The sequence below is a fragment of the Dipodomys ordii genome, unplaced genomic scaffold (assembly GCF_000151885.1).
Source record: "Dipodomys ordii isolate 6190 unplaced genomic scaffold, Dord_2.0 Scaffold84, whole genome shotgun sequence".
In the NCBI taxonomy this organism is placed as follows: domain Eukaryota; kingdom Metazoa; phylum Chordata; class Mammalia; order Rodentia; family Heteromyidae; genus Dipodomys; species Dipodomys ordii.
The window spans coordinates 5,026,738-5,045,064 of record NW_012267300.1 but is presented as its reverse complement, the minus strand read 5'-3'; the positions used below and the strand labels follow the sequence as shown (position 1 = coordinate 5,045,064).

General features: G+C 45.7%; 2 protein-coding genes across 8 annotated transcripts; one reads left to right on the top strand and one right to left on the bottom strand.

Moving 5' to 3' along the window:
• The first annotated feature begins 167 nt into the window (after positions 1-167).
• Gmpr2 (guanosine monophosphate reductase 2) lies at positions 168-9,272 on the top strand. Of its 4 annotated transcripts, none has more exons than XM_013025379.1 (10): positions 168-313; positions 718-836; positions 963-1,082; positions 5,423-5,506; positions 5,690-5,863; positions 6,979-7,060; positions 7,149-7,255; positions 7,403-7,445; positions 8,308-8,467; positions 8,652-9,272. In XM_013025379.1, exons 2-10 carry the CDS (start codon positions 750-752, stop codon positions 8,839-8,841), a joined length of 1,047 nt encoding a protein of 348 aa, XP_012880833.1. In that variant the 5' UTR covers positions 168-313; positions 718-749; the 3' UTR covers positions 8,842-9,272. The 4 variants fall into 4 exon arrangements, with proteins under 4 accessions (XP_012880833.1, XP_012880834.1, XP_012880835.1 ...); XM_013025380.1 differs by lacking the exon at positions 168-313 and adding an exon at positions 320-367; XM_013025381.1 differs by lacking the exon at positions 168-313 and adding an exon at positions 397-587 and having other exon boundaries at positions 665-836.
• Positions 4,464-12,867, bottom strand: Tinf2 (TERF1 (TRF1)-interacting nuclear factor 2). 4 transcript variants are annotated; one of them, XM_013025375.1, is made up of 9 exons: positions 12,652-12,867; positions 12,407-12,511; positions 12,191-12,292; positions 12,002-12,109; positions 11,819-11,915; positions 10,402-10,849; positions 10,246-10,313; positions 10,050-10,141; positions 9,371-9,935 (listed from the first exon to the last, which is right to left on the bottom strand). In XM_013025375.1, the coding sequence occupies exons 1-9, from the start codon at positions 12,841-12,843 to the stop codon at positions 9,801-9,803; spliced, it is 1,347 nt and encodes a 448-aa protein (XP_012880829.1). In that variant the 5' UTR covers positions 12,844-12,867; the 3' UTR covers positions 9,371-9,800. The 4 variants fall into 4 exon arrangements, with proteins under 4 accessions (XP_012880832.1, XP_012880831.1, XP_012880829.1 ...); XM_013025378.1 differs by lacking the exon at positions 9,371-9,935 and adding an exon at positions 4,464-5,165 and having other exon boundaries at positions 12,002-12,292; XM_013025377.1 differs by lacking the exon at positions 9,371-9,935 and adding an exon at positions 7,324-7,487 and having other exon boundaries at positions 12,002-12,292.
• Positions 12,868-18,327: the final 5,460 nt, after the last annotated feature.

Below are 18,327 nucleotides of genomic sequence, written 5' to 3'. Positions count from 1 at the left end.
CAAAGTTAGTGGAAAGCAAGTGGGGCGGAGAGGGGGTCGTTTTTCCCATCATGCTCGGCGGTATTCCGCCTCTGGCATCCTGGGAGTTGTAGTTCGCCGCCGCTGGGATTCCAAGACAAATCCCAGTGAGTGAACTCTGTTTCCCAGAAGACCACACGTGGTCCTGCAGAAGGCGAAATTCCGGTTGGTGGTTTTAGCCGGCAATTAGCGGAACCTGTTGGCGTTGCCCGCTAGGTTTAGCAAGGCTGTAGGACACTAGTTGCTAAGCAAAGGTACCTTTGGTCAACTGCCACCTCGGCCGAGCCTACAGGAAGTAAGTATCCCTAGGCCGGAAGCTGATCGAGACCTCCGGGTTCCTTCTCTCACAGTCAGTCCTCACTCCAAATTACTTTTTGCTGGGACGTGGGAAGAAAGAATAGTGGGATAAGCAGTGCACCGTCAGAACCACCCACCACTCTTTCCCAGTTCTCTTTAATCAGTTAAAAAGGAATCGAGAGAAATCTCCACAGGAGTTTGACCTGTATAACAAACTTCCATAACTTAAGCGAGGAGAGATAGACCCTTCCGTGCACCATCAGGATGTTGAGGTCCTAGGGGGATGGATTTTGGATTTGGTTCTTTCTCACTTTTTGTCTTCCAGCCCTTAGATCCGTGGTTTGTTGAGGTCCTAGGGGGATGGATTTTGGATTTGGTTCTTTCTCACTTTTTGTCTTCCAGCCCTTAGATCCGTGGTTTCTTTAGACCCCGCCATGCCTCATATCGATAATGATGTGAAGCTAGACTTCAAGGATGTCCTGTTGAGGCCAAAACGCAGCACCCTTAAATCTCGAAGTGAGGTGAGCCTGCTTCTCTTCTTGCTCTCTTTTGCACAAGCACCTGGTGGGCCAGGACCAAAAAAAAGCTGCTTTGTTCTTGTTCTCATGTGATGAATGAAACGATCAGATTCCTGTTTCTATTTGCAGGTGGATCTCACAAGATCCTTTTCATTTCGGAACTCAAAGCAGATGTACACTGGTGTACCCATTATTGCTGCCAATATGGATACTGTGGGCACCTTTGAGATGGCAAAGGCTCTCTCTAAGGTGGGATTTCTTGTATGCTACTTACCTAATGTTAGATTAGGCTAACTGGTTTCAGAGGCATTCGCCTTCTTATTCCCAGTTAGCTCTCTGACAGCAGTTAGAATTCTTGGATGTACTATTTCTCTGGTACTAAGGCCCCTTTTACCCTATCTGTTCAAAGGGCCATCTGACGGTGGGGTGTGATTGTACATGCCTGTAATTCCATATATGTGGTAGTTTGGAATGGGGAGAGTTTCAGTGTGAGGGCAGCCTTGGCAAAAATGTTAGCAAGACCCCATCTCAACAAACAAGCTGGGCATGCTGGGGCTAGTCTGTCATCTTAGCTAGCTACTAGGAGACATAGGTTGGAGGACTGCAGTCTGGCCCTGGGCAAAAATGCTAGACTCTATAAAAAAAAAAAAAGCTAAAGCAAAACAGGGCTAGAGGTGTGGCTCAGCAGGTAGAGTGCTTGCTTAACAAGTTTGAGACACTGAATTTAGACTCCAGAACAGCTCCTACACACAGAAAAAGAAAAAGGGCCATCTGAATTAATGAGATTCAAAGTTACGTTTTGTCCCATTTTTCTGATATATGAACAGAACTTTTATTTCCCCTAATTTATATACCTCACCAACTTTCCCCATTTCTTAGGCTATTCTTTCCCAACTATATTTATCCCTCAGTCACATCATGTGTGCAGCAGTAAGCATTTACTGTTTTGGTCTAGAAACTAAATCCAGTTTGAGTTCTCAATTCCTAACTAGAATATCTTAGAGAAGCAGCTTACTCATTTTTATGCCTGCTATTCTTTTTTTTTTTTTTTTTTTGGGTCCAGTCGTGGGGCCTGAACTCTGGGCCTGGGCGCTGTACCTCAGCTCTTCAGCTCAAAGCTAGTACTCTACCACTTGAGCCACAGCGCCACTTCTGGCTTTTTTCTTTTTGCTTATGTGGTGCTGAGGAATCGAACCCAGGGCCTCTGGCATGCAAGGCAAGCGCTCTACCACTGAGCCACCTTCCTAGCCCCTGCCTGCTATTCTTTTGTTGTTGTTTTGTTTTGATTTTTTGGTTGTGGGGCTTGAACTTAGGGCCTGGGCACTGTTCTCGAGCTTGTTTTGCTCAAAGATAGCACTCTACCACTTTGAGCCACAGTGCCACTTCCGGTTTTTGAGAGGGTAATTGGAAATAAGTGTCTCAAGGACTTTTCTGCTTGAGCTTACTTGGAATCTCGATTCTCAGATTTCAGCCTCCTGAGTAGCTAGGATTACAGATGTGAGCCACCAGGACCCAGCATGCCTGCTATTCTTTCTTCTTCTTCTTTTTTTTTTTAATATATTTTTATTGTGAAAATACTGTACAGAGGGGTTACAATTACATGGGTAAGATAATGAGCACATTTCTTATCAAGCATTATAGCCTCCTGCTTTGTTTCCCCTTCCCATCCCTTTCTATCCTCCCCCATCCCCCCCACACCAAAGTTGTAAAGTTCGTTTTTTGACATAATGACTTGTACATCTCATTGTTGCAATGGGTCCTCCTGTATCCCTGTTTTAACAATCTGTTTTTTCCCTTCCCCTCCACATATACCAACATCATATATAGTGAAAGCAGGGGTTATACCATGGGGGAGGGACATACAAATGCCTGCTATTCTTTTGAAAAAAATCTTCCTCTTCTTTAAGTCCTAGGTTGCTGATAGTTTCTGGGACATGGCCCCAATGGAATATGTTTTTCTTACATACAGGTTGTTCACTTTGAAAATGGAAGACACTGCTCCTGTCAGTAATATTACCTGCCTCTATGCTTGTAGCTGAGAAGGTAGATAGTTACGTGGGCACTTTTGACAATATACACACTCTGCTGGTTAATCTGTGAAGCATTAGTTGAATTCTGTTGCTATTTGTAGCTTTGTTTACCTTATGGACTTAATCTCCCTGCCTAATTTTGATTGTTGTGTCTTTGTGGAATGTTTGTCACCATTTCTCTGAGGCTGATAGTTACACAGTTTTATTACTTTATTCCTGTTCCTCTTTACTAACTGCTTAGGAATCCTTTTGCCCATTGTCAGTCTACCCTGACCAGTAGACTTGAAGAATAGTTAATCTATTAGGTTAGTAGACATGGCTATATTACATGAGCTGTATTAGGGACTGACTTGCTATAATATGGATGAATGCTAAAGAAATCAGATTTTTAGCTGGGCACTGGTAGCTCACACTGCAGTCCTAGCTACTCAAGGGCTGAAATTTGAGGATTGTGGTTCAAAGCCAGCTTAGGCAGGAAAGTTTGAGATTCTTTTTTGGGGGGTCCAGTCGTGGGCCTGAACTCTCGACCTGGGCGCTGTCCCTCAGCTCTTCAGCTCAGGGCTAGTGCTCTACCACTTGAGCCTCAGTGCCACTTCTGGCTTTTTGCTTATGTGGTGCTGAGGAATCGAACCCAGGGCCTCATGCATGCAAGGCAAGTGCTCTACCACTGAGCCACCTTCCCAGCCCCAAGTTTGAGATTCTTATCTCCAGTCAGCCAACAAAAAGCTGTAAGTGGAACTGTGGCTCAAGTGGTAGAGTGACAGCCTTGAGTGGAAAAAGCTCAGGGATAGCACCCAGGCCCGGAGTATTTTTATGTTTTTTGGTCAGTCATGGGGCTTGAACTCAGGGCCTGGGTGCTGTCCCTGAGCCTCTTTGTGCTGAAGGCTGGGCTCTAGCACTTGAGCCACATTGCTACTTCCAGCTTTTTTGAATAGTTTACTGGAGATAAGAATCTCATGGGGACTTTTCTGCCCAAGCTGGCTTTGAACCGTGATCCTCAAATCTTAGCCTCCTCAGTAGCTAGGGTCACAGGCATGAGCCACTGGCACCTGACACAATGTTTTGTTTTGTTTTGTTTTTTTCCAGTCCTGGGGCTTGAATTTAGGGACTGAGCACTGTCCCCAAGCTTTTTGCTCAAGCACTCTACCACTTCAATCACAGCACCACTTCTGGTTTTCCGTGTATGTAGAACTGAGGAATTGAACCCAGGGCTTCATGCATGCTAGCAATCACTCTACCAATAAGCCATATTCCTAGCCCCACAAATGAGTTGTTGGTGTTTTTTTTTTGTTTGTTTGTTTTTGCTCAGTTGTGGGGCTTGAACTTTGGGCCTGGGCACTGCCCTTGAGCTCTACAGCTCAAGGCGAATGCTCTACCACTTGAGCCCAGTGCCACTTCCATTTTTCTGGTGGTTAATTGGAGATGAGAGTCTCATGGACTTTCCTGCCCAGGCTGGCTTTGAACGGTGATCCTCAGATCGCAGCCTCCTGAGTAGCTAGGATTACAGGCATGGTCCACCAGTGCCCGGCTCATAAATGATTTTTTAAGGCTTGGTTTGTACTAGATGTTTATCATGCCACATTATACCTGTGTATCTCCCAGTTCTGTTGACGTCCTAGAGCAACTTCCTTTATCAACATCTTCACAGTAGAATGTTATTAAGAAAGCAGAATTTAGTACCAGTTTTAGCTACAGTGTTGATGATAAACTGAGTAAGTGTCTAGTTGCTACAGATACTTGACTGGGTTTTTTGTCAGCCAAAAGATTTGTGTTGTCTCAGCCAACTGCTATCTCATGTTTGCATGTTTGCACCTTAGAATAACATAAACATTCAGAGTGGCTTTTAAATACCTTTTTCAAGTATTGCAATATTGCTTGCAAGTTGTGCAGTTGGATTATGAGCCTGCCAAGTCATCATTATCTTTCAGCTTGGTTGGATGAAATTTTGTACTTTTGGATACATTTGCATACAAAAAACTTGTAAAAATTATGTATGCAAAATACTTTTGTATACTTTTGACATATATCTATCACCCAACATGAACACTTGTTCTTTCATCCAGTGAGAATGGAGCAAGGATGTGATAGCTCTTTGGCTACTTATCTTTTGTGGGAATCTAAACATACTGAATTACTGCTTACAAATGAGCCAGAAAAGACCAGAAACATATTAATACTTTGTTACCTTAAGAGGGAGGATTAAGTGAATCACTGACTCCATATTCTCTTCATGGTTGGCCACTACTTGTCCCACTATCTCCACTTTACCAACAGCATGTCCTTATCACCTTGTAGATATGTGCTGGCAGGAAAAATACAATCCTGTTAACAGAGTACCTGAGTAGGAATATTTGACCAGTACTAGCTTTTGGTAAAAAAGCTGTGCTGGGATTTGTAGGGAGAGTAATGGTTCAACTCAAATCTCAGCTCAACCATGAACTTCTTAAGTTGGTTTCCTTTCAAATCCCAGTCATTTTATTAGAATAGTATAAAGGTCTCTTTCTAAGAAAGGAACCTAGTAGGGGTTTCTTTTTTTATGTTTTTTTTTCTTCTCCCCAGTTTTCCCTCTTCACTGCTGTCCATAAGCACTACAGCCTTGATCAGTGGCAAGACTTTGCTAGCAAGAATCCTGACTGCCTTGAGGTAATGATCTGCCCCGTTCCCTTTCTTATCCGAGTTTTCTAGGAAACTTTTTTTTTTCCGGGGGTGGGGGGGGGTTACTGGAGATCAACCCTCACCTTTAATGCTTGCTGACTGCTTATTAGATCTTTGGTTGCTACAGGTTGATCTAATGCTCTCATGTCAATAGTCCTGTTTCTCCCACAGTATCTGGCTGCCAGCTCAGGCACAGGCTCTTCTGATTTTGAGCAGCTGGAACAGATCCTAGAAGCTATTCCCCAGGTGAAATATATTTGCTTGGATGTGGCAAATGGCTATTCTGAACATTTTGTTGAATTTGTAAAGGACGTACGGAAGCACTTCCCCCAACACACCATCATGGTATGTTTGTTACCCTGTAGTTTTTACATTCCTTTCTTGCTACTCCTTGTTGACTCTCCATTTTGTCATATCAGCTCATTTCTCTTCTATTGTACTATGATATTCCTAGTCTACATGATGTAACTAGGTGATCACTCATGGTTCTAAGCTGCAAATAAGTTTATTGTCTCTGACCCTACAAATCCAGAGTCCCTGACATCACTCATAAAACTACGATCAAACATTTATGCATTAGGGGCTGGAAAGGTAGCTCAGTGGTAGAGTGCTTTCCTTGCATGCATGAGGCCCTGGGTTCGATTCCTCAGCACCACATAAGCAGAAAAAGCAGGAAGTGGTGCTGTGGATCAAGTGGTAGAGCGCTAGCCTTGAGCTGAAGAGCTGAGGGACAGCACCCAGGCCCAGAGTTCAGGCACCATGACTGGCAAAAAAAAAAAATCTAAAAAAAAAACATTTATGCATTGTACATACTTGTGGTACAAATCACATCTGCACACAGAAATGGAACTGTTCTAGTCATATAAAAAGTGTCACATGAAAACAAAACCCGAAGTGTTACAGGAGATATGTTTTATTTTTAAAGAAGCTTAAGGAAATAAGTCCTTATTAATTTCAAAAGGATGTTTGTGCTGCCCCTCAAGAACAAGTGCATCTGGGCAGAGCAGGTGTTTAGCCTATATTTCCGTCTTCTCCCTTTCTCTAAAGCCAGCCATAGAGCTTTAGGACCAGCTATATTGGAACCCCCTGGCTAAGTCAGATCTGAGCTTGGTTTTAAAGTTTTCTTTGCTTCCCTGAATGCTTCTCCAAACCACCTGTCTTCCTGATGATCTGCTTTCTTGCCTGAGGCAATAAAGTGTGTCCTGGACCTCAGCTTTACCCTAGTTAAACAGTGACACTGGCCATTTTTCACCTTACCTTTCAAAGGACTCTGGAAATGAGTGAGAAATGGTATCCTTTTAAATAGCTAGTATAGAAGCCCTCAGAGGGCCTAGTAGAAGGCACTACAGTATGCTTGAAATAACACTAGCAGGTCATATAGTCTAGGTATGCTATAATGAGAGCATGAAAGCTCCTCTCCATTCTTGATCCTAAGGATGCTCTATTTTGCTGTCTCTCAGGCAGGGAATGTGGTAACAGGAGAGATGGTGGAAGAGCTAATCCTCTCTGGGGCTGACATCATCAAAGTGGGAATTGGGCCAGGTAAGTTGGTTGGTTCATCAGGACCACTGGCTATCCCATCAGTGGCAAGCATCCGTGGAACACTTCACTTCCACCGTTGTACCTACAGGTTCTGTGTGTACAACCCGGAAGAAAACGGGAGTAGGGTATCCACAGCTCAGTGCAGTGATGGAATGTGCGGACGCTGCACATGGCCTCAAAGGCCACATCATTTCAGTAAGTCTCAAGGGCTGGCAGGATATGAGTCTGCCAAACAGGAGCTTTCTCATGTGGCTTCATCCACTTTGAGGTGGGTTGGTGGGAAGTCACTGAGAGGGTTTGGGAAGTCCGTGTTGTGTCTTCACAGTGCTCCTTACTTTGTAGGATGGAGGCTGCAGCTGCCCTGGGGATGTGGCCAAGGCTTTTGGTAAGGTTTGTAAAGAGGTTAGGAGGACCCAGAAGCTGAATCCTGTAGAAAAGGATGAGTTACCTCTGAGTGTCTAGGATCAGGCCAGAGAAGCTCAAGAAGCTACTGAGATTCCTTCCTAATATGAACTAGTCTCCCAATGCATATGGTATCACCTGCGGCAAGCCAGCAGAGGAAACTTTTAATTTTCCAAGTGTGAGCAAGGGCCATCTATACTGTCCCCTAGACTGTTGGGCAATGTAGATTCCTGAGCCCCACAGCGGGCCTACAAAACCAGCCTCCAAGGGACGGGGCTGCAAGTATTTTCCCCCCCCTTTCCTTAGTTTCCCAAGTGATCCTTACGTTAAGTGGGAGACCTCTGCTCTTGGGTCAGGTAAAAATCACACTGCTGGGAGCAGTAAAATAGTATGACCAAAGGATGGCACTGGCAGGAAAAGGGAAACAGTAGCTAAATCTTGACAAGCCAGCCAGTGGATCATGCCTGTAATCCTAGCTATTTAGGAGACTTGTGACCTACAGGATTGAGGTTCAAACCCAGCCCTGGCAGAAAAGCCTCTAAAATTCTGTCTCTAACATAAACCAACAAAAAAGCAGGGCTAGAAGCATAGCTCTTGCAGAGCAAGAAAGCACAAGGTCCTGAGTTCAAGCCCTGATACTGGGGGGAAAATGCTGAAGAAAACAGACACACTGGGAAGTAGAAACCAAGGCAAAGCAGGCCTGTGTGCATCGTGGGTCAGCTGGGCACACAGAACTGAGAAGATGTTCAAGTTGTCAGCACTGAAGATTTGGCATAAATTGCTTTTATGGGTGGCCATGTGGGCACCTTGGCCACCTATATCTTTCTCACCTCTGGTTTTGGCAGGGGCAGGTGCTGACTTTGTGATGCTGGGTGGCATGCTGGCTGGACATAGTGAGTCAGGAGGTGAGCTCATTGAGAGGGATGGTAAGAAGTACAAGCTCTTCTATGGAATGAGTTCTGAAATGGCCATGAAGAAGTATGCTGGTGGCGTGGCTGAGTACAGGTATGTGTGGAGGCTGGGCAGCTGAGGGTTCTGGCAAAGCTATCTAGCAGATGTGGTTTCATGGGTACTAGGTAATGAACAGTAGAATGCTCAGGAAAAAAAAATGACAGAGGGAGGCTAAATGCTAGAGTTGGGGACAAGCTTAAAGAAGAGAAGGTAATAACATTTTTTTCCTATTCCAAAGGGCCTCAGAGGGAAAGACAGTGGAAGTTCCCTATAAAGGGGACGTAGAATATACTATCCGTGACATCCTAGGAGGGATCCGGTCTACATGTACCTATGTGGGAGCAGCTAAGCTCAAAGAGTTGAGCCGGAGAACGACCTTCATCCGAGTCACCCAGCAGGTGAATCCAATCTTCGGTGACACACACTAGAACCAAGCAGTCCTGCTCTCTCAGGACAGCAGCACTCTACCACATGGCCCTCCAAGTTAGGCTTGTTACCCATTCCAGCTGGTATGGTAGTGTATTACTTTATTAGTTCCTATCAGCTCAATTCCTGCAGGCTCCTGCATTAATGCTATATTTCTCTGCATACACACCCACTGGGAAGAAAGAAAACAATCAGAAAATAAAGACAATCAAATGGGAATCAAGAGACTCAGCATCTTGAAGATTATTAAGAGAAAAAAAGATACTAATTGATATATAAATGCTTTACATGGCCTTGGTCTGGAAAAGGCAGGCTTTTGTAATCATGTCTTCTTAATCAGTTTCATTAAATGAGATCTTCAAATATCTGAAAAGCTTAGAAGTATTTATGTTTTTGAAATAACTCAGTAAAAAAAGAGATCACATTGGCTGTAGAGAGATGCTAGTGCTTTCTGCACAATGCTGGCATTTGGGTGCTGTTTCAGGGTGGGCAAAGGAAGGATTCACACTGACCCAGAAGATGGATACTTGAGTATTAATTAACATGAATTATTCCATTGTAACACCACCACCCCAAGTAACGTGGCAGTGAGAGAATTTACACAGCATATTCTGGCATTAGGCTATTTTCAGAATAGTGCAAGGATAATTTCCACATTCTCAAGCCCAGTAACCATCCTGGGCAGAAATGAGTAACACTTTCCAAAGGAAGTAAAAAGGCAAAGGGATTCTTCCAGCTCTAGAGGGGCCAGTTCTGTTAATAAGGAATGACTGCTGACCTATAGAGAGACTTAATTTCCCTCCTTTACATCAAGACAATATTATAATAAGTTGAAATATCAAGAATTACAGTTGTAAGCAATGAAGCCAGGCAACTCAAGCCTGGGCTTCCATTTCAGTCACTAAGCTGCCTACAGAACTGCAGAGGCAGATGGGCAGGTGTAGAGCACATTCCAGTGCTATCATAGAAGGCTAGAGCTGTCTATGCAGTCATGGGAAGGAGCAAGCAGGCTATTGGGGCCAGAAATGGGAAGATGTTCACAGAACGTAGGGATCAAGGTGTCAGACTTTGTCTTCTGATAGCTTCCCAGAGACTCCTGCAGAGAAGGGAGCATTGAGAGCCTATCATCAGAAACCACTCCCTGAACCCCTCTCTAACCTGGAGGAGTGCATTTGTCTTGTTCAACCCTCCTTTTTCCCTTCTTACTCACCTTTCCTTCTCTTTGACTATTTCCTTCCTCATCAGAGTCCAGAACCAAATCCCCTATGGTAATGACTGAGCTGCACAGAGATGGAGAGCACACTGCAGAAAAGAAAGCAGAATCAAACTACTCTAGGTAAATTCAGGCCCTGAAAAGTCCCCAAGACAAAAGGCTGTTGGAGCCAATCCTGGTTTAGTCCACCTACCTCGTTTCTTGGCCCTAGGAGGTGATAATGACAGTCTCAGGGGATCCATGTAGCAATCCAAGGAATTCCTGAGGTAGAAGAAACAAAAAGATAGGGTGAAGGGGAAACAGGGAAAAGAATGAGCTCCTGGGAGGGAAAAACAACTCTTCCACTCACGCCTTTTGTTCTGCAGCAGACAAGTCTGATGAGTTCTCCTCCAAAGCCTTTCCCCCTAGGCTCTGAGATGGATTCTTAGACTTCCCAGTGGAGGCTGCTCGTGTGCCCCCAGAATCTGCTGTGTTTCCAGTGTGTATCCCTTGTTCTTCTCTGCTTTCAGACTTCGATGTAACCTGGGTTGATGAGCTCAGATTCCTAAAGGGGAACAACATGACCGTGGGGCGCTCTTTGTGCCCTCCCTTTGCAGATGTCCATTGGGAGTGGGTTCTTCGCTGGCCTAGAGGGGCCAGATTGAAGTGGTGGCCTGATAAGAGTTCTGGATGCTTTCTTGAGGCTGGTCCTCGGGGGCTAGGCCTAGCTTTTGGCAGAGGACTGTAGAGGACTCCTTTGGGATGTGGAGGAGGAGTCTGTTTCACAGACTCTGTCAGCTTCACTGAGTCAGAGTTTTCTGAAAAAGAAAGTGAGGCTACTTTTTTTTTTTTTACTGGTCATCTGCTGCCACTTGAGCCCCATACTTCTACCTCCCACTTTCTGCTAGTTAACTGGAGAAAAAAGCCTCTTGGATTTGTCTACCCAGGCTGGCTTTGAACCTCGATCCTCCTATCTTAGAATTCTGAGTAGCTAGAATTGTAGGTATGAGCAACCAGCACCCAGGAAAATAAGACTCCTTTAAAGAGAAAATATACCTCAAGCTCACTTAACTTGTTTTGTGTTAGTACTGGGGCTTGAACTTTGTCTGGGCACTGTTGCTTAGTTGTTTTTTTTTTTGTCGGTCGTGGGGCTTGAACTCTGGACTTGGGCTCTGTCTCTCAGCTCTTCAGCTCAAGGTGAGCGCTCTACCACTTGAGCCACAGCGCCACTTCTGGTTTTCAAGTGGTTTTATTGGAGATAATAGTCTTACGGACTTTCCTGCCTGGGCTGGCTTTGAACTGCAATCCTCAGATCTCAGCCTCCTGAGCAGCTAGGATTACAGGCATGACCCACCGGCGCCCGGCTTTGCTTAGCTCTTTTGCTTAAGGCCAGCCCTAAATAGTTAGGATTACAGGTATAAATCACTGGGGCCAACACAGGGAAGGAAAGTCCCTAAGACTCTTTTTTTTTTGTCTTTTCTTTTTTGGTACTGGGGATCGAACCCAGGAGGTTGCGCTTGCTAGGCAAGCGCTTTGCCACTGAGCTACATCCCAGCCCGTCCCTAAGACTCTTACCTCCAATTAACCATGAAAAATCAAGAATAGGAGCTGTGGCTCAAGCGGTAGAGTGCTATCCTTGAGCAAAAAAGCTCAGGGCCAAGACCCAGGCCTTGAGTTCAAGCTCTACTGGCACGCGTGTGTGTACACATGTACACACACACACCCAAACACAGAAATGTTGTTAGGTCAGACCCTGCCTCCCAAATTCCTACTTATCCCTTATATACCTGGAAGTGGCCACTCCATGTCCATACCATACTGCCTCAGGGTAAGAGAAGAGGTCACAGAAATTCCAGGCTGCAACCAATTCAGCACATCTTGGAGCTGTGGGCAGGGAAACAGGTATGAAGACCACAGTCCTGGATACCACTGCTCATACTTAATACCATAAGTACTCTGCCCCAGCAAACCTTCTCTGCCTGCAATGTAGGCAGTGCTTTTTCTAACTGACACAGGTATTCGAAAAACAGCTTTTCCATGGCAGCAAGAAAAGGTTCTCCATACTCTTGTTCAAGTTCCTGCAGAGGGAGAAAGAGGCATGCAAAAACAGGATTACGGAAAATTGAGTCATAAAACAGCTTCCAATTAGCCAGTCTCACCTGCAGGTTGGAGGCCAAATCCACGGAGTCCTCTGAGAGCTGTTTCACCTGCTGGCAAAAAGTTTCTTGTGCCTCCGAAATCTTTCTCAGATCTTGTTTTGTCTGTCGAGGACATGGATGGCAAAAGATGGCAGAATCAAGATCTAGCAGTGGAGAGGAGGGGTAACTAGTGCAGTTAGGGTACCTGCAGTTAGGGATTGTTCAGGGTTTACTCACAGCTTTAGGGTCCCGCACTCTAGGTCCAGACTGTGCAAAGTGGTGATTCAGGACGTTCAGGACGTGGGCCCAAGGCCGGCCCTGCAGGATCAGCTCCACCACCATCTGTATAGTACTGAGCTCAGAATCCCCAATTTAAGAGACTAACAACCCTTTTCCAACTAGTCCTACTCCCAACCTGTCGTCCCATTCCCAGGTCCTCGCACCCCACCCCTTTCCAGGTCCTAACTCGCTCCATCCAATACCTTGGCCTTTAGTCCCAGACACAGGCGTTCATGATGCCGGTAGAGAACCAAGCCCGGAGCGGCAGCGCGAAGCGAGTGCAGAAACTCCAGGACTCGCGGAAAATGCTCCACACAGCGTCGGCGTACAACCTGCCAGCTGGCAGCGGCTGCCAAGCGCAGGGAGGCCGGCCCGGCCCCGGGAGGCGGGTCCATGGCCCGCGGGATCCTTCCCCGGGCCGTGCCTCCTACTTCCGGACCCCTCTCACAGAAAAGCTTCCGGCGGCCCGTTGTGGCTCCGGTCTTTGGTAGGCGCTGGCTATTTAGCGACCTGGCTGACCTGTGTCCTGTAGGCCACCAGGATTCTGGAGACTTCTTGCCTGGGGTGGAACTTGAAGGAAAGAGCCGGTCGACTCCGACACCACAGATGGCTAAGCTTTCAACCCCGCCGCAGTCTTGGCGCCCCGAGCACCTCACTTCCGGATCGGTTGGCACTTTCCCTTGCCCCGGAAAGAGACGGTAAGAGAGGACCAATGGGGGGAAGTCTGGGGCTGTGACGTCAGTTCAAGGCCTTGGCGCACGGGGTTATTGCCGGGTATTGCGCTTGGCTGCTGCGGCTATAGAAGCCGCGCTTCGGGCCTGGTCAGCTTCTGCCTTGCTCCGCCGACCTTTTAGAGAAGGAGAGTCACTTCTTCGTGTCTTCTGGCTTTGTGAAGCGAGGATCGTGCTACCTCCCCTGTCTGTCGTCTTAACCGACTCAAATATGGTTCCTTAAAGCCGCCTCTGGGTGTTACAGCCACAAGACAGAAGGTGGTGCTCGCCTTCTAAAAACAAAAGCGCGGCCGGGTTGCCGCTGCGAGGTGAGAGCGCCGGCCTCGTGTGCCTAAGGCCCTGGTTCCCCCTCAGTACCGACGACTCATTAAACACGCCCGTAAATAAAACCTCACAGTTTGAAAAGAAGCGAATTGTTTACTGCGGTTTTCTAGGATTAGAGGTAATTGATCTGTGCTTCTCTATGTTACACTTCTCTGCGTAGTTGAAACTTTGAAGCTTTTCTTTTCCGAATTTCTGTTGTGCACTTAGTCATCCCCCCCCCCCCCCCCTTACTGAGTTGACTCTTTTTACTTGTCTGTGTTCTTGTCATCCTTCCTGGTGCCTCTCCTAATTTCCATTAAGTATCGAACCTGGCACACAGTGTACTACTCTCCTTTGTCGAGTTAGTTACCTGTCCCAATCACTTTACAAGCATTTAGGGAGACTGCCCGTTCTTTGGGTCCTTTCTTCCATTCCGAGGTAATAACACATGTTCTTGTCTCCACCCCCTGGTAAGTCTTAGCTTATCCACACATACTTAACTGCCCTGGAATACATAGGCACAAAGTGTTGGGGGGTATGGTGGAGTGGTAGAGCACCTACCAGACCCAGAGTTCAGTCCCCACGACCAGACCTCCCCCCCAAAAAAAAAAAATTATTTAGGCTTGCTTGAACCTCCTCTGATCTCAGCCTCCTGAGTAGCTGGGATTATAGACTTGAGCCACTGGTTCCCAGCTAGGTTTTTAGAGCCTGTTTTGGGACCTGTGACATTTTTTTTGCCAGTCATGGGGCCTGAACTCTGGACCTGGGCGCTGTCCCTCAGCTCTTCAGCTCAAGGCTAGCACTCTACCACTTGAGCCACAGCACCACTTCCGGCTTTTTTCTTGCTTATGTGGTGCTGAGGAATCGAACCCAGGGCCTTATGCATGCAAGGCAAGCACTCTACCACTGAGCCACCTTCCCAGCCCCAAAAGACTTTATTATTATTTTTTTTCCTGAAAGTTGTGGGGCTTGAACTGAGGGCCTATGCTTTGTTCCTGATCTCTTTTGTTCAAGGCTAGCACTCTACCACTTTGAGCCACAGCTCCACTTCCGGACCTGTGACTTTCTTAAGTATTTCTCAGTCCCTATTCATTCCAATCCTCCTTTGTCACCTCTTCTATCCCTCAGGAAAGTAGCAGGAGCTGAATAGTTCCTTTTTTGGCTTATTTAGACTCATTTAGCGACTCATTCAGCTCATTTAGACTCATTTAACAACCTGAATTAGAATTAGTTTTTCCTGAGCTCATGCCTTGTTGAAAGCTCTGTCTTATCCTCCCCTGATGCCAGGGTGCTTGAGGGGAATGAAACTGGTAAAGCTTCTAGAGATAAAATTCATAAAGTGTGAAGACCCCCTTAAGTAAAAGGCATCTTGGAGTTTTTAACTCTTAGATTCATCTACACTGGGCCTCCAGCGACTTGTCACTCACAGTTTTAAGTTTTCTAACCTGGTTATTGGTTTCCATAGAAGTTTCTAGTCCTGATCTACGTTTGGTAGGTTGTGATTCTCTGTAACTACCTGTTGGTGTTTTGATTTTTGGTGTTTTTTTTTGTGTGTGTGTGCCAACACTAGGGCCTGAACTCATGTTCTTGCTTGGCTTTTTATGTCTGTCTGGACTGGCTTCAAACTGAGATCCTCAGATCTAAGCCTCCTCTGTAAGTAGAATTACAGGTATAAGCCACTGGCACCCAGCTAAGACTTCTTAAACTCTAAGACTCAAGAAAATATGTGGTTGGAATTTAGAACACCAGCCACATGGTCTCATCATTACTGCCGGAGAAAGGTGTATGCTGGAGGAACCCAGAAAAAAAGTGAAGCTGAGTAGAAAATATGGGAGGTGATTGTGGACTGCCCACAGTAGCATCAGATTTTTTTGGGGGGGTGGTCATGATGCTTGAACTCTGGGCCTGGGCACTGTCCCTCAGCTCTTCAGCTCAAGGCTCAAGTGCTCTACCACTTGAGCCACAGCACCACTTCCAGTAGCATCAGATTTAGACTCTTAAAAACTTGTTTTCTGGGCCTGCTATAGGGATTCTGACATGGGAGGTATATGTAAGGGTCCCCAATCTGAATTATTAATAAACATTTCAAGTGATTATAATGAAAGTAGAGTAGTCTAGAGACTCTACTAAAATATGGGAACAATTTTATTCAAATCATGGCTGAAGGCCTCCAAAGGTCACCCAAAGGAGTAATTTCAGATAGAAGGGAGCTATATGAGTACTGGTCTGAGCATAGCCTCTCCTCTTGCAGTGTCATCTCTATGGTTATGGGTACCAGTCCCTGTATCAGTGGATACCTCATTAATCACTCTTATTCTCCCAAGTCAAAACTGGGAGGAAGCCACTTAGGAGGCTAAGATCTGAGGGTCTAGATTTGAAGCCAACTTTTATAGCAAAGTCCATCAGACTCTTACCTCCAATTAACCACCAAAAAGCCAGAAGTGAAGCTGTGGCTCAAGTGCTAGAGTACCAGTCTTGAGCAGAAAAGCTAAGGGGCAGGGCCCAGGTCCTGAGTTCAAGCCCCAGGACCAGCACAAAAGAAAAGAAACTTGATCCAGGCACTGGTGCTCATGCCTGTAATCCTAGCTACTCAGGAGGCTGAGATCTGAGGATCACAGTTTAAAGCCAGCCTGGGCAGGAAAGTCCGTGAGACTTATCTCCAATAAATCACCAGAAAAACTGTAAGTGGCACTGTGGCTTAAGTGGTAGAGCACTAGCCTGGAGCTGAAGAGCTGAAGGACAGCACCCAGGCCCAGAGTTCAAGCCCCATGACCAACAACAACGACAAAAAGAAACTTGGAAGGTTATCTTTTCTGTTCCTCTCCACCCTCTATCCAGCCACTTCCCAATTCTGTCCAGTTGACCTCCTTTGCACTATTTTCTTCTGTCTTGAGTACCACCACTTTAGCCTGAATCACTCTCTTTACCATGAACTTTACAGTCACTTCCCAGTCTGTGTGTACATTCACTCTAGCTCTGCTTTAATCCACTTTTGACACTGTAGACAGAACAATCTGTTCCCAATATACAATCTAGTCCTTTCACCTCCAATCTTTGAAACTTTTTACTGCTTTTCTAAATTCTAAGTTTTTTTCTTATTTATGGCAGTACTGATGCTTTCACTCAGGTTCTCAAGCTCTCCCTTAGCTTTTTTCACTCAAGGGTAGTGTTCTGCTACTTGAGCCACACCTTCACTTCTGGCTTTTTGCTGGTGCACTGGAGATTAGAGTCTTGGAGGGTGGGAGTTTCTGCCCAGGCTAGCTTTGAACCACGATCCTCAGATCTCAGCCTCCTGAGTAGCTAGGATTATAGGTATGGACCACTAGTGCCCATCTAAAACACCTTTCCTCACAAATAAAACAAAATTAAATTAAAAAAAAAACACCTTTCCTTTAAAAACAACAGCCGGGCGCTGGTGGCTCACGCGTGTAATCCTAGCTACTCTGGAGGCTGAGATCTGAGGATCGCAGTTCAAAGCCAGCCTGGGCAGGAGAGACCATGAGACTCCTATCTCCAATAAACCACCAGAAAACCAGATGTGGCTCTGTAGCTCAAGTGGTAGAGTGCTCGCCTTGAGCTGAAGAGCTGAGGGACAGTACCCAGGCCCAGAGTTCAAGCCACACTCAGTTCCCCCAAGTGCCCACTATCTCTCTCCTACCCACTGTTATTCTAGCTATCAGTCCCACATTCTCCCCACAACGCTGCACACTGTCTTCGACTGCTCCCCCATACTCCCTATCACCCTCCAGTTTAATTTTTTTTTTGAGATGAGGTCTTATAATGAAGCCCAGACTGACTCTGAACTCATGATCCTTCAGCCTTAGTCTCCCCAAATATTAGGATTAGCCACCACACATAGCACACCTTCCAAACAATTATGAGCGCCTGCCATGTGCCATGGGTTGTGACTCAGCCATGGGGAAGAGAGAGAAGGTGCCTCTCTCATGGGAAAGAGGGAAACTAGATTCTGAAAGTCCTATCAAGTTAACCCTGAAAAGTAGGGATTCTAATGCCACCCCCAGAAAATTAAACAGGTCCTCTCCATAGAGCATCTCAGTTGAGCTGCACAGGATAGGGGCTTACATGGTTCTTGCCTCCAAGCTGTGTGGAGAATAGCATTACTTCCAACAGAGAACCAGGGAGAGAGCCAGAAAAACAACTTTGTAGCAACTTACAAAGCTAGAAATTTTAATTTGTTTTGTTTTGGTAATGGGCCTGAGTCCCAGGGTCTGGACCCTAGCCATCTACCACTTGAACCATTGGTTTTTTGGTGGTTAATTGGAGATAAGAGTCATGGATTTTACTGGGTAGCTAGTATTAGGTGTGAGACACTGGCCTGGCAAGTTAGAGATTTTAAGCTCACACAATAGCAATATTTCTCCTAGGTGTTAATGAAAATAGATACAGTTATGAGCTGTTTAGTCCTTCTAGAAACAATTGAACAAAATGTATTAATAGCCAGATGCTGGTGGGTCACACCTGTAATCATAGTTATTCAGGAGATTGAGCTCTTGAGGATAGCCTTTCACAGCAGCTCAGGCAGGAAAGTCAGACTCATCCTTCAGTTAACTACCAGAAAACCGGAAGTGGAGCTGTGGCTCAAAGTAGTAGAGTTCTAGACTTGAGCAAAAGAGCTCAGGGACAGTACCTGGACCCTGAGTTCTAGCCTCAGGATTGACAAAAATAAATTATTTATAGCTTAAACTTGCTCCTTTTTTTTACCCAATTATTTTCACTTTCGGGTTTATCTTACTGAAATAATTTTAAATAACTTTTAAATATAAGTACTTAAGTGCTTATACAAAGATGTTTACCACATTTGGCCAGGTTCTGGTAGCTCATGCT